This window comes from Leuresthes tenuis, unplaced genomic scaffold, assembly GCF_036924035.1.
Source record: "Leuresthes tenuis unplaced genomic scaffold, fLeuTen1.0.hap1 SCAF_22, whole genome shotgun sequence".
Lineage (NCBI taxonomy): Eukaryota > Metazoa > Chordata > Actinopteri > Atheriniformes > Atherinopsidae > Leuresthes > Leuresthes tenuis.
Genome location: NW_027325376.1, coordinates 10,367,051 through 10,381,593, shown reverse-complemented (window position 1 = coordinate 10,381,593; position 14,543 = coordinate 10,367,051). Strand labels below are relative to the sequence as shown.

General features: G+C 41.8%; 1 protein-coding gene across 3 annotated transcripts in view; it reads left to right on the top strand.

Annotated features, from left to right (window-relative positions):
- Positions 1-14,543, top strand: part of dennd4c (DENN/MADD domain containing 4C) — a 35,465-nt gene that overhangs the window by 6,886 nt on the left and 14,036 nt on the right. For all 3 annotated transcript variants that reach the window (XM_072376704.1, XM_072376703.1, XM_072376702.1), the window contains exons 2-5: positions 7,682-7,992; positions 12,572-12,824; positions 12,905-12,974; positions 14,253-14,422. In XM_072376704.1, coding sequence (XP_072232805.1) covers positions 7,694-7,992; positions 12,572-12,824; positions 12,905-12,974; positions 14,253-14,422 — 792 coding nt within the window. In that variant the 5' untranslated portion in view covers positions 7,682-7,693. The remainder of the gene's footprint in view (positions 1-7,681; positions 7,993-12,571; positions 12,825-12,904; positions 12,975-14,252; positions 14,423-14,543) is intronic.

Genomic DNA, 14,543 nt, shown 5'->3' with positions numbered 1-14,543 from the left:
TCTTTTGTCCAGCACTGCATACACACTCGTGCGTGCGTGTGCACACACACAGAGGCAGGCTCTTTCACCCTGGGGGAACGAGCCTCCAGGCTCTTTTGTGTGAGAGGGATGAGATCATTGTGGGGCAGACCATGGGGGATGGAGTAAGGGGTTCCACTCTGTACACTAAAATAGAGAAATCTCTGTGTCCGCGTTGTTTGTTTGTGGCTTTATGTTTTCCCTACCCCTCTGAGATCCATCTGAATTAACTTTGAGGCGAGTGAAACAAAGAAGCGAGCCAGGTGAACGCCGCAGGCACAATGCTTTAGTTCAAGCATGTGATGGGAGGGACCTCTCTGGCTTTATTTACGGCAACTTGATAGTTTCCTCTAACCTCAGAGGTTGTTTGGCTGAAAAGGCCACCTTAGGAACGTTTGCAAGCAAGTCAAGACCAGCGCCGCTGCAAAGCAACAAAACTTTCCAGCGATCCCAGTCAGGAGTTTATGACTAAAACTGATGAGATTTCACTTCGATTACAAGTTGGTTTCTATTGCAGAGTATCCTCCTCAATAGTGGTTCTGAGGTGCTTTGAAACCTTTCTGTGTTTCTTTGTTCTGCGAGTTAGAGTTTTAGTAAAGAATAGGCGATTGTATTGGAGGCAGTGGTTCATTCCATTTAGTTGGATCTCATTACACCTCGTCTACAGTCTTATCTCGATATCTGGTTAGGTCTCCCTCACCTGTGTGCCTTCACTTTCTACAGAGGGAGGATCCTGCAGCTGCTGTCATCGCTGCTATCATCTGCCGTGTGTGGAGATGTCCCGCCAATGCGGAGCAAAAAGTCGCTAAGCTGAATCCAAGTGTGTGGGACTGTTTTTTGTGGCTTGACATCTTTGGTTAAGGTAAAAATAAATAGAGTTTTGACCGGTTAACTGTTTTTTTTTTTTTTTTTATATACGTAGAGAGTTGGAATGATCTTACGAATCGTTGAAGCTCAGCAGTGAATACCACGGTCATAGCTCCATGTCAGAATGTGTGATGGCTGGAGGAGTTTCAGAGTTACCGGTCAGAGTATGTGTCCACTAAAGCTTCAACGCGTTTCTGGTCGTGGTTCGTTGTGACACTACACTTTTTAGTGCAAACTCGGACAAAGAACATGACGCTCGATCATCAGGGCTCAGGAGTGACTGAGGAACAGGTTTTTAAATGGCAAGGGAGGGGCAGAACGCAACCTTTCCGAGGCAGGGTCTCAAGTTACAGCGCAGACTTTAATGTAGTGGAAATGTAATGAAGCACTTAGACTCGGTCACTTTACCATTTGACCCTTTTCAAACCACTTTGTCCCAAACTTTTCTGTTTTAAGCGCAGAAAATCCCATTTCTTTGGTTCGCTTCTGTTTGCAAACGCTTTTAAGTCTTAATTCCCTGTCCATTTATGATAACTGCCATGTTTTATTTGCTCGCCAGACACAAAACGGACAATAAAATGAGCCTTATCTGCGATTTTATTTGTTGGTAGGTAGGTGTATATCTGAAACTTAAGTTTTTGTCCGTACATTTGGAGTCTGAAAGCAGATGATGTAGTGTCAGCCAGACGGGTTCTCCTGGAGATCAGTTTCCTGTGGCAGAGTAACAGTAGTCGCAGCTCAGGGTCGAGCAGCCTGGCATTGTTTAGGCCAGGTTGCTATGGCAGTGTTGGTGTTTATCTAACGTTGGCTGTCTCAGAGAGATATTAGTATAGTTGTGGGGTGTCTGGTGGAGGCGCAGGGGACTTGGAAATGGTTCCCAAACGAGTCGGTGCACCTAACTTTGACTGTACTGTCTAGGGAAACTATTGTAATTCACAATATGGCAGGTACAAGCTAAAACATATGCTGTTTTCAGTTTCAGTGCCTGTCTTTTGTTGCCGTTCAGTCGTTATTGTGGCAAACATGTGCCAGATGAGTCCCTCCTTCTAACAGCAACCCATCTGCAACAGATGACATGTTGTGCTGCCTCTGCCCTCATTTTCTAACTGAGAACAGGAAGCAATATGGCACTATTTAAACGTCTTTGTTGTCTTCATTGAAAACACCCTGGAATATTGGCAAATCTTATTCCGAGTCATTAAATCAACCCGTCGACAAAAACTGCGTCACTATGAAACGGTTACATTCAGCAGTTCTTGTGCACGAAGCAGAAACATCAGTTTTTAGTGTATGTGACATTAACCTGGGCACAAGTAGTCTGGCTTCTGTTTCAGCTGTGACATTTATTTAATTGCTGCTCCTAGAGGGCGAAAAAGAGGAAAATATCATGTTAAATGAAAGAAAGCAAAGTTGTTTAAGTGACGGTCCATCTTTAGTATTTAGGATCAACATTGCTTTGTTCCCTGCTGTGACACTTTGTGGTGCTGTGTGCTGTCAGGAAGCTGTGTAGCTCACAGGATTTATGTTATTTCACAGCAAATTCAGGCGGCTAATATTTCAAGGGCTAACGCTGAGTTCTGTTTTGCTCAGCAGATTTCCTGAATTGAATAAATCCTGACTAATAAGATCCCAAATTAAAAAGATTTTACACTATATGTAATATTGATTTGGCTATTGGCCTTTCCGCTACAATGCCAGTCTTTCCCACATAAAAGACAGGAACCTGACGAATGGGGATCGAGATTCACACGCTCGCAGCTAAAGGTACTCATGAAAAGAGCAGTAATAGCTATCAGGATATTCAAATGAAGATCACTCAACTGAAATTGCAGATTAAACTCATGTAAAGTAAATGGCAAACATTGCATTGCTTTCTTGTTAGTTAGGAACTATATGATGTGCCCACATTTTGACCACATTGGCCCAAAACCTTCCACATATAAATGATGACAAAACTAAATGTATTGTGTTTGGGGATACTGTGACGGTTGACTTTAGCACCTTGTCTTCAAAGCTCAGTTCAACCGTCAGAAATCTGGGAGTGATCTTTGACAGTCATCTGAGGTTTGACAAACAAATGAACAATGTTGTCAGGACTATTTTTTTTCCAGTTGTGTCTCCTGGCCAAAGTTAAAATGTTTTTAAGCCGTCATGACCTTGAGAAAGCCATCCATGCCCTAATAAGTTCAAGGTTAGACTACTGCAATGCATTTTCTGTCGGCGCCTCCCAGACTTCTCTCAGTCGCCTTCAACTTGTGCAAAATGCTGCTGCCTGTCTTTTAACCAACACTAACAGACGTATGCATATCACTCCTGTTCTGAACTCCCTTCATTGGCTTCCTGTCCTTTATACAAAATGATTTTAAACTTTTAATGTTTGTTTTTAAAGCTCTTCACGGCCTTGCCCCATCGTATTTATCTGAGCTTTTAACGGTCCGTAATCCTGGTACAGCTCTGAGGTCAACAAATCAACTTTTGCTGGAAGTGCCCAGGTCAAAATACAAGCACTGGGGTGACCAAACCTTTTCTGTTGCTGCCCCCAGGCTCTGGAATAAGCTCCCCCCCGAGATGCGTCTTATTTCTGACCTGGGCCTCTTTAAATCTAGGCTAAAAACCTACTTATTTCAGATGGCTTTTAATACCCAGTAGTATGGTGACACTTTTATCTTATCTTATTAAATTTTGCTGTGTCTTTTACAGTTATTTTATTGTTTTTTTTACTTATTCTTTTCTTTATTTATTATCTGCTGTAAAGCACTTTGGTACACCGAAATGGGTTGTATAAATAAATTACATTTACATTTACACATGAAATCCTCTTCAGCTGACCCTTGACCTGAGAATCTGGCTTCCTCTTCGCCTTTATGCCCTGAAGAGTCACTAAATATCAAATATTTGATGCTACGAAAACCTGATCTGGCCGTTTTTACCTCTTGAGCAAAGTTTAGACATCAGGATTTTCAGCATCATCGGACCGACGTCTTGTGTTCGGTAGTTTTAAAGAGTTTTGAAGAGCTTGTTCACGCTACACAGCTGATCGGAGGCAGGGGCTTACAAACCACATGAAAATCTTGACAGACTTGACCCCTGATTTGTCTGACTGAGCATTATCAAGCAGTTAAAGCTGTCATGCAGATGAGTCTTTCTCCTCAGCAACTGAACGCATCATGCGCACAGTGACACAGACATCCACACAAGCAAGCAATGTGAAAGTTTGCCACTGTGTGTGAGGAGGACTCGACACTCAAACGTATGTGTTCAGGGCCAGAAAGAGATGAGGAGGAGCAAACGCCAAATGTTTGGGACGACAAACTTAATTCAACCCTTAAAACAGTATCACCCCTTTTAACCTGCCCTGTCTTATGAGGCTAATAAAGGCAAAACTGTTAAAATAAAGATAATAAGCCTGCAAGCATTATCATAAAACTCCCGTCTCTCCATGACCATTTATTGTCTGCAGCCTAGGATACAGGTTTCAGACACTTGCCACATCACTTGAGCACAATATGTGCAATACGCAAAATGAGAGGCTTCTCAGAGCTAGTCCCAAAGCAGCGTAAAAGTTTTACAACAGACATTTATGTGGAAATATTGTGATTACTTTTCAAATGGATTTTATTTGCACAAATGCCTTTGGACAGAAGTATTTCTGCTGTTTCGAAAGAGTGCAGTCGGAGCATTTCTAAATTCCTTTAAGAAAAGAGTATTTGTTAAGCTGCAGAGACAGGTGTAACACACGTAGCTGCCAATCTGAGATTTACAGCTTGACTTATTCCCACACTCTATGCTTTTGGCTGTGAAGAGACATTAATGCAGCCACAAATACAGAAAAGGCCACAATGTCACTGCTTCAGCCATCAGAATAAAAAGAATATATGTACTGGCCAGACTTTGGTTAGACCACATTTAACGGTGTCTTTTTTTTTTTTATTGTAGAGCAAATATGGTTTAACAAGCAGTCTGCTTTTGAAGAGGGTTTGACCAGTGAACAGTTACCATGGATACGATGCAGTAAATCTCTTCAGGGCAAAAAGTCTTAGCGTTGTCTGTAAATTGTGGTCGTGCATCATCATGCAATGAGAACTGAGTCTAGTCAAAACTAGCCTGAGACGTGTCTATTTTTCACTGTGCTGGAGGAAAAAAAAAAAACAAAATCTGGAAACATTTGCAGATATGGACAATATTTTCAGGGCCGTTTTTCAGTAAGTAACTACTCAAAAAGTATGTAGATGAAACAACCTTCAACATGAAAAGAATGAGTCCTCACGTCAACTATAAACCTGGCCAAGGACAGGCAAATTATAGATAACTGAATGATATTTTTATTTGTTACATCTTTACCGAGGCACATTTATTACTTTTCTGTTCGTGGAAAGTTGATCATTTAACCTCTGCTTGGTATGAAAACTGTATTGGTATACTCTTACTGGAACATTTTCCTGGTATTGTATTGAGGAAAATGGGACATTTTTCTGGGCAAATATCCAACTAGAGTACTTGAAAGCTACCTGAACTGTAAGGCAAGCTTGAAAGAAATTGGATGTGGCATGTGCACAAAGGCAAAATGTCAAATGTGGACCAAAGGCCAAGAAGCAGCTTTGCATTCATTGTTCATATCCTGGTCAGCTCTGAATGAAACCTAACTTTTCAGTATCTGTCACATACATTGTTTCAGAATTTATGCTTATATGCTCAGAATCTAAGAGAAAATGTTAATGATTCTTGGCAAATGTGTGTGGAAAGTGTGTGTTTTGCTGTGGCTTAATAATTTTCCTCAGGTCAGTCTGCCTCCTGCCACCTCAGCAGCACAAGTAGCGTGTGCCACACTGCAGCCCGAGGACAGTGACTTACATTGCTGTCTCCTACACAGGGACATCGGTGACGTTTCAAGTACCTTGCAAAATGCCTGCACTTTGGCTCCTGTGATGAAATCTCAGCAAAGTAGCACCAATGAGACGACTATAACGCAGCGCATTGGTCCGGCGTCATGAAGTCAAAGGCTGTCTGCTGGCAGCGGCCGTGCAAAGCGCTTTCTTTTTGTGTCCTCCTGCCACAGCTGAGTCACCACTGGGGAAAAAAAAAAATGAACTTCCTGTGCCGGTCCTGCAAGCTCTTTGAAGATTATATGTTTGCCTTAAGTTACTTTTTCTTCTTAGGCGACCATTTGCTCCGACTTCTTGTGGTCAGATTTCATTACTCCAACGCTTTTCTTCTCCTTCTATGCAGAAGTTTTGTAGTTACTTATGACGAATGGAACAGTGCTGGTGATTAATTGTTTTTGTAGTCACACCAGCTTTGAACAGAAATATTACTGGAAATGGCAACATTTTAGTCATCATGTGCTTGTGTGGAGTCAGTTTTCCATCACATCTATATTTTCCCAAACTTTTTTCGTGAAACAGAGCCATAGGAAATGCAGTGTGTGGCTCCATTGCATTTTACTTTTTAAAGCTTCTTTTTTTCCAACATATGGCTTTGGAGTCAAGTGGGAAAATGTGTAGTCTGTAGTAATTCCTGCATCAAATGCCTCCAGCGTGGTTGTAGGTATTTATTGGCTCTGGCTCTGAATGACATTGATAGCAGCACATCTGCGTGCACACGCTCATTGTCACAGAACATGCTGCAAGTGTACGGCTCCGAGGGTAGGCACAGCTCCCTTTTTTATTTTTTTCTTCACAGAAACACTAATAACTCGCTTGCAAAAAGAGAAAAGATTTACTGATTTTCACCAGACCGCAGAAACCGCCGGCGGCCCACTCTCAAGTCTCGCTGTGGATGTCCTTGTTGAAAATAACAAACCAAACTAATTAGGCTATCTTAGAAAGTCGGAATGATCCGAAACTGGGTTCCTGCATAGCACACAGGATACAGTGTAATGCCACCCACTCATGTTGTTGTAGCTTCTATGTAGATTGTACTACTCAGCGAACTGAAGGTTAACATTCTGCTAATGCTAACGGGAAAGTCTTTAATCCGCTTGTTTCAGCAGGTGTAACCACAAATTTAAAGAAACTGTTTTTGTTTTTTTTAAATAGGCAACTTAAAACTAGACACTGACATCTGGTGAAACTTGATGTCATGACTGGAAGGTCTAAAACAAGAAAGAACGTTCATGAGAAGTTAATTAAAATGTTTTGCACATTGACGCTATGGGCAAATTACAGCTGCTCCAACTGTAAAAACAAGTATCATCTTTCACATTTAAATTATTCAAGCCACATGTGAAACTATTTTTTTCTTCATTTAAGTGCTATACAGAGTTGGTTGTCCATTTGATTTACGCTCTAAGTGGCATTTCTGAGCATTCCTCCAGGCTCACCCGCTCTCCCTTGGCTCTCTGGATCTGCTGGAGCTTTAACTCTCGCCGTGTTCGGAGCAGTGCTGTGATATACAATGACAAGAGTGTTTGTGAGTGTCAGGAGATCCAGTCTCTTCATCACTGCTTGTGTTCCCCATGTTTGTTTGCTCCGATGTGATGCAAGAGTCTTAAAGGCTCCTTTTATTGCCTTGGCCACAGTATTATTTAGCATTCCGTCTATGTGTGGATGTGAGGTCCATCCCTCTGTCCTGAAGAGAAATGTGAGAGCTTTCCTTTTATTGTCCAATGTGCTTCTCAGCTGTAGCTTGAATATCTTGAGTAAGTTGGGTAGATTTGTGAATGTGCTAAAAATGTTATCCACTGCAGAGAATGACGTACTAATGCATGTAAAAAATTAGTTTTTTTTTCAGTTAAATCTAGGCTATGTAAACATTAGACCAAATTAATATTGATATTTTCTTTTTTTTCACCTATCAGGTCCATCCAGCCATGATCGAGGACAAGGGTCACCGTGTGACCGACTACTTTGTGGTGGCCGGCCTGACAGACAAGTCCACACCACTCGAGCAGGACTTGTCGGAGACCAAGTCCAGCGGGCCCAAAGCGCCTATCACCGACCTGGCCGTCATTAACAGGTCAGCGGGAGAAACTGTACCCGAGGGCTTCACGTGTATCGACAGCACCTACAGCGGCCAGCCAGCCAACCTTAACCATGGCAGTCTTAAGAGTCCCGAGCTCTTCCTGTGCTACAAGAGGGGTCGGGGGAAGCCTCCGCTCATTGACATTGGGTGAGTCATGCTGGTGTTTGTAATCTGGAGCGCTCACATGCCTGCATCCACAAGGGGCCCGCTATAAGCAGCTGAACAGTGTGTGTAACATGACATCAGTGTCATCGTAGAGTTTTGATCAGTGTGTCTGAATAGATGTGCAGAATGGAAACATCCAGTGATAGATTACGCTCCGTATGACCACAATTATATAAAATGATGCTTAACTGAACCAGACATGCACATCAGCCTGAGATTATACTAAATGAAACGCAGCCAAACAAGGATGCGCTGATGCAATGCTCACCTGGAAATGTTATTTCACTAGAACATATCGATGGTTTTGCAACTACTGCGACTGTCCATGACTGTCTGTACAAAATGATTCAAGTGTTGTTCTCATTTGTACGAGCACAGCCAGTACAGGTGTGTAGAACTGCCTTGTGCAAGATCTCTCTGAGTCACTGGAAAAAGTAGGAACAATAATGATTATAAGGTATTGAAGGGAAGAAAGACGTGGAAAGCTGCAGTATATTCACAATAGAGCTGTAGAGCATGAATTTTGATAGAATTAATACAGTAAAATAGACTGTATATTATTGAATACAATATACACGGTACAGCTATAGTGCTTTTATGAAACAATATGGCACATTTAGAAATGATTACACACAGTAGTGCCTGTGGTAGGGAATAAAGTCTCTTTATTACTCCAGTCACTGAACAGTAAAGATCCCCGTAATGTCATGTGACATGTGGACAGGTGTTCATTCACAGATCACACCGGTGCAGGCTCTGTGCCAAAAACACATTTTCTTTCGGTTAACCCACATTGTTTCTCAGTCTTTCACTTGCAGAGAGTGAAAAACTGTGCTGCTAAAGCTCCTTATAAAAAAAGAGGAGAAACTTTACCCGTCAGAAAACAGCTTTAGTATGACCGTCCACACTGCTTCCGTTTAAGTTTGCGTAAATTTGTGTGTGAATCTTTTAAACTCAGCTAGAGGGAGTTCTCTCTCCCAACCTCTCAGCTTTTATCCGTCATGTGTAATTTTCCGACCTCTATAATTCCCTTCATACTATAAAAATGTACCAAAGCTCTTGCTTCCATCCAGACTAGCGAGAATCTTAATCTACATGCTATTATAAACGTTGCATTTCCCTGAACTAGCCTGCCCTGAATGAATGAGCAATGTCACAGGAAGAAGTCTTTCATTTAGCGCGGTGATGCAACAGCCTGAGCCATGTTTAAGCTCTCCACACGCCTAAAACCGGTTTGTTGCTCCCACTAACAAAACTGGAGTTTCCAGTTATGAGAAACGACACTCCGTTAAATCACTCTGCGAGACTCACCATCACTCTGAGTGGAAAACTGAAAATGTTATACAGACATCAGCATATCACCCTTCTTTTCTTCTCTGGGATTATTTTGGTTCGTGAAGCTTCATGAAACACTCTGGCAACAAGCTCGATGTATATTTTTTTTTTGTCGAGTCATGTTTCCTTTTAAGAGACTGTGCAATCTCGTTTAGCATGCAAATAGACATAAAGGAAGAAGAGGAGGAGGGGGGCAGAAGCTTACTTTATCATTCGTTTTCTTCTGTGGAGATAATTAAATCAGCTGAGTTACAAAACCTACCAGCTACCAAAACTGTCGTGTCGATACTGCTGCACACAAAATTGCGATGAAATGCCAGGCGTACAATTCATGACTGTGCGGTTAGTTGTTCATAAGCTAAATGACAGGATGACTGTTTAGCAGATCAGTTGAGCTTAATTGCTTAAAAATATTTACTGATCTCTTAGTTTTGCTGTTGTTTTTCCCTCTCATCAGCTGACGGTTCATAAACCTGCCAGATATCCGCTGAAGAGATAACTGTGAAAACGAATGTAGTCTTCCTTCTGCTACCTCTGCTGTCAATGAAGCTTTCCCAGCCCGAGGCTTTGGAGCGTCTCAACATATTGTGCAAATTGGGACTCTTGTTCCTTGTTGCCTAAATGGGAATTTGTTGGCAACTGCCCTCTCCTGGCCTCTTTAGGTTTGTTCTGAACTCTTTTCAACATGAATGCAGTGTTTCAGGTCTATTATATCTGCCCTAGCTGCCTTGAAGACAGCCTAGGATTTATTTAAAAAAGAAAATAAATAAAAAGTCTTAGTTTGATAAGGGCTGTGTTAGCTCTTTTGGCCTCTTACATGACATTGTTCAGATGCCAAGGGAGCATAGAGCCTGGCAAAAAATCTCACACAGGCACTGATTGCTTCTCTGGCTGCGTCCTTTAGAGGTTTGATATCCCACAACAAGAATTCTAAGACAGTCAGAGCACATAGTATTTAGGTAGCAATATTTCAAGTGTTTTTTGTGGTTTTTTTGTGTTGAGCTGGATATGAGAATCCAAGCATTGTCTGGGATTTGAATGAGTCAGCTGGTAAAATGGTCTGAATCACATCTCCCTCTGAAGACTGTCTTCTCTCTGAGGCCTCAAAGGGAAACCAGAGCTTTAAGATTAAAGCCAGTGGTCAGGTCGGTACGTCTGTGTTTATTTATTAACATTACCAACATTACCAGAATTTGGAGATCTCAAGTGACTATAAAGTTTTCTGGCATTTTAATTCATGTAATCGCAGTGATCCTTTGCACCATAAGAGAGTTCAAAGTACAACAAAAGATGCATCTTTTCTCCCAACTTTAAAGATGTGAGACTTCATTTGTGAATATGAAAACCTTGGATCAGAGAGCATATAGCTGTGAAGAGTTCTCAACTCTGCAGATCCTCTCAACTGTGCTGGGCGTTTAAGTGCCTTTGGATCACAGCCAGCAGCAGATTTATAAATGCACTTTAGCCTACCTGTATAGCAAAAACCGTCAGACAAGACACAGTTAGCGAAATTTCTGGCGAGCCCAGCGAATTTAGAAAATGCAAAGACAGAAATTTGTTGTCGATGGAGAGCAAAGTCAAAAGGAGGGCGAATAAATAACTTGAATTCATCATGTGGCCAGTTAAAGTCCCCGGGATGCTATGTGCATTTTGTGGTGTAAATAGGTTTTCTAACCCATCCACCATATCAATTTTACAACATGCTGACCCGTTCACAAAGTGTTTACAGCTTGTTTTAACCTCAAGCAGCCAGAAAATCAGTTACTGCTGCTTTGTTTTATGTTGTTCTTACTCCTACTGCACAGATTTACCTTTTCCTCAAACAGGCTTCATGTCTTTGTAAATTGATATTGTGGAGGACTGAAGACTGCTTCCATCTAAGGGTTCACTCTTAGGCCAACTTCATGGTTTCCAGTTGTGTGAATCGATTAGGACTCGTGGTCGTTTCATAAGACCCTCTGGGTCAGCTGTAAAAGTCTGTATGCATGGGGATGTAATAGGTCTGGAGTACAAAGCAGAGCGGAGGATAATTGTGATTCTCTTGCAAATTCTCTCCTCAAAACAAGAGTCCATGTGGCTCATCTGTTCTTTTTGAACCAGGCGCATGTGTAGTCGTCGTGTTCAATCCATAGTTACAAAGTATTGTTACTTTGTAAAAATGTCCCTCCCACTTCAGGACAACACTTGATTCTGATTAGAATCCAGATGGCCCAGCTTTCCACCAGCACTTAAACGCAGCATGTATTGGTGTGGTGGAGATGTATGACAGGAGACTCAAAAGCTGATGCATGCCTGTCAGGACATGCGTGAAACAATTTATACGTACAAGAACCTTTTTGAACATCATGGATGATCATATCTGTGAGGTTGACGATAAAGATCTGCATGTGAAATATTAATGATCGTGCAGTTTGTCATGTGTGCATGCATAAATTCAACTTTTTTGCTCACATTTCTCGGTATTTATGTGTGGATTCGAACACACATTTGCAAAAACGAAAAGTTACTTGCCCATTGTTTACATTTGCAATTTGTCTCATACACAGTTATTGCTATTATTATACTCTTCTTTGGAAGTCTTCACTTCAGGCGGTTGAGCTCATTGCTCTGGAACTTGTAAAGGGAACCTTCATGACTAAGAAAAGAATGACAAACCAAAGGCCTCCACATTTTGTTGCAGCGGTGCTGAATGTGTTTTGAAGGCTGCATTTCCTTTAGCTTTCAAGATTCCTAACTAACTGATCCCAGGCCAGCTTTCTCTCTGAGCTGCTAGCTTTATCTTTTTGAACAATGTTGCAGTTTAAAGACACTGAAAGCCACTCGGGTTAGCTCTGTATTTCCCGCTGCTGTTCCTTTGTGTTCATAAGTTAATCTCTTGTTCGCTGGAGCGAGCGGTGGGTTTGAAACGCACATAAGCGGCGGGGAAGAGTGTGCAAGAAGGTCTGTTTTTTATGGGCACATGTACAATCCGTCAAAACCAAAGAAGGTACAATTATTGCATATGCCACAGACACAATCAGATGGATTGAAACTGTAGTTACATTTGTGTGTGAATGGTGTACTTCCTGTACTTGAAGTGAGCAGAGTTGTTCTCTTAGTAAAGCCACCTACTGTTTGTTAAGAAGACTGCATTGGCTCCTCACTGCAGCGCTACAGTTCTCCTACACCATGGCCAATGTCTCAGGCATAATCCTGGCTTGACATGTTTTCTCCCCACCTGTCACAGGGTGCTGTATGAGGGTAAGGAGCGCCTGATCCAGGGCTGCGAGGTCATCCAAGCCACACCGTATGGCCGCTGCGCCAACGTCAACAACAGCTCCGCCACCTCGCAGCGCATCTTTATCACGTTGCGCCGAGCGCCACCAGTCCAGCCTCAGAACTCGCTGGCAGTGACGGATATTTGCATCATTGTCACCAGCAAGGGGGAGATACCGCCACACACCTTCTGTAAAGTGGACAAGAACCTCAACTGCGGCATGGTAAGTCAGATTATCTTTTTCCATAACCAGCTGTTTTTTGATAATCTGCTCCAACGCTCATTGTGCGATCAATCTTTCAGTGGGGTTCCAGTGTGTTCCTGTGTTACAAGAAGTCAGTATCTGCTTCAAATTCCATCAGTTACAAAGCTGGTGAGTAGAAGTCAGGTATTTCCTTTAAAGTGGAAATGGTATTTTCTTGCTCAGTGTTACCACATAGTAATTCATTTCTCTGTACCCAATGAGCAATGCTTGCTATTCCTTTGTCTCACTTTACTATTATTTCACTCTGTTTTTACCTCTGCTGCTTTTTAGCTAAATCATATTTGATGGCTCACCTTCGGCATTAGCCCATCTAGTGTCTGCCCTTCATGCAAGAGAGATAGCATTAGGGAATACATGTTAGAAATAAATACAGCATCTCCTGCAGTTATAAGCAGCTCTTATGGTTCCAGCCAGTGACAACTGAACTGCTTACATTTTTCCCATATCACAAACTTGAGTCATAATGTAATTCTCCTGGTTAATAAATTGTATAAACTCAATTTGAATGAGTCCCTCTTAAAAAAACAAAACAAAAACCTCCTATTCTGACAACATTTTATAAAATGGTTGAAAAATAATACATTGACTAAAACAGTCAATATTATCGGGGATTACTGTACTAGTAATAAATTGACCATTTATGAAACATTCTAGTGAAAAAGTATAGTTGGAGATACAGTGAGTAGTTAAATTTTTATATATTCATTTAATGTTGTTTGTGCATGAGTTTTGTACGCTACACAGAATAGTAATTTGTGCTAATATGTTGAAGTAATGCAGTAAAGTCGCTCCAAAGTGCATAGTTCTGATGTAGCACACAAAAATGTGGCTTAGTTAGAGGCGCTGCTGCGTTGTGTCTCATCACAGTAAGCCACAGTTTGATTTTTGTCCCGCCGCTCTAGTGAGCGGCGCGCTCACTGTTTATCTGTGATCTTGATGCAGATTGTAATTGCTTATTACAGCTGGTATTTTGTAACTGTTGTGTGACATTTTCCCTGACTGAATGCTTCCTTAACAGCTTGGCCTTTGGAGCATTTCATTGTGCAATACATGTGTAATGAGTGTTGATACACACACACACACACACACACATGCAGAGAGGCTTTATCTTTTTGGCCAGCCTTTTTCCTGTGAGATGGCTGTTTATTCATCTAAGACAACTGCGCTTCCTGCCACGCCCATAATCTGTGTGCCTGCAGGTCTGTTTGTGTATATGCATGTTGACTTAAGAATGTGTCTGTCTTGTCATTATTGCATCTCACCCAACGTGAAGTTAAAGTGAGCAGTAATTTTCCCAAAGTGAAAGAATCTGATCTCTTACGTCTGGAATAGAAACACCTAACGTATGACATTACTGTATCATGGGTGTTTTCTGCTGTCTTGCAGGGCTCATCTTTCGTTACCCAGAAGAGGACTACGAGTCTTTCCCTCTTTCCGAGTCTGTTCCTCTGTTCTGTTTACCCATGGGCGCCAAGATCGAGTGCTGGGCACCAAATACTCGTGACCCACTGCCGGTGTTCTCCACATTTGTGTTGACGGTCTCTTCTGGTGAAAAGGTGACGCAGCAACCAAGAGCAAGCAGTCATTGATTTAAAAAAAATTAAACACTGGCTAAAAAAACCTCTTTATAATACGATTAGAAACAGTTTTGGAAGCCCAAAAGCTACAAAATGACAC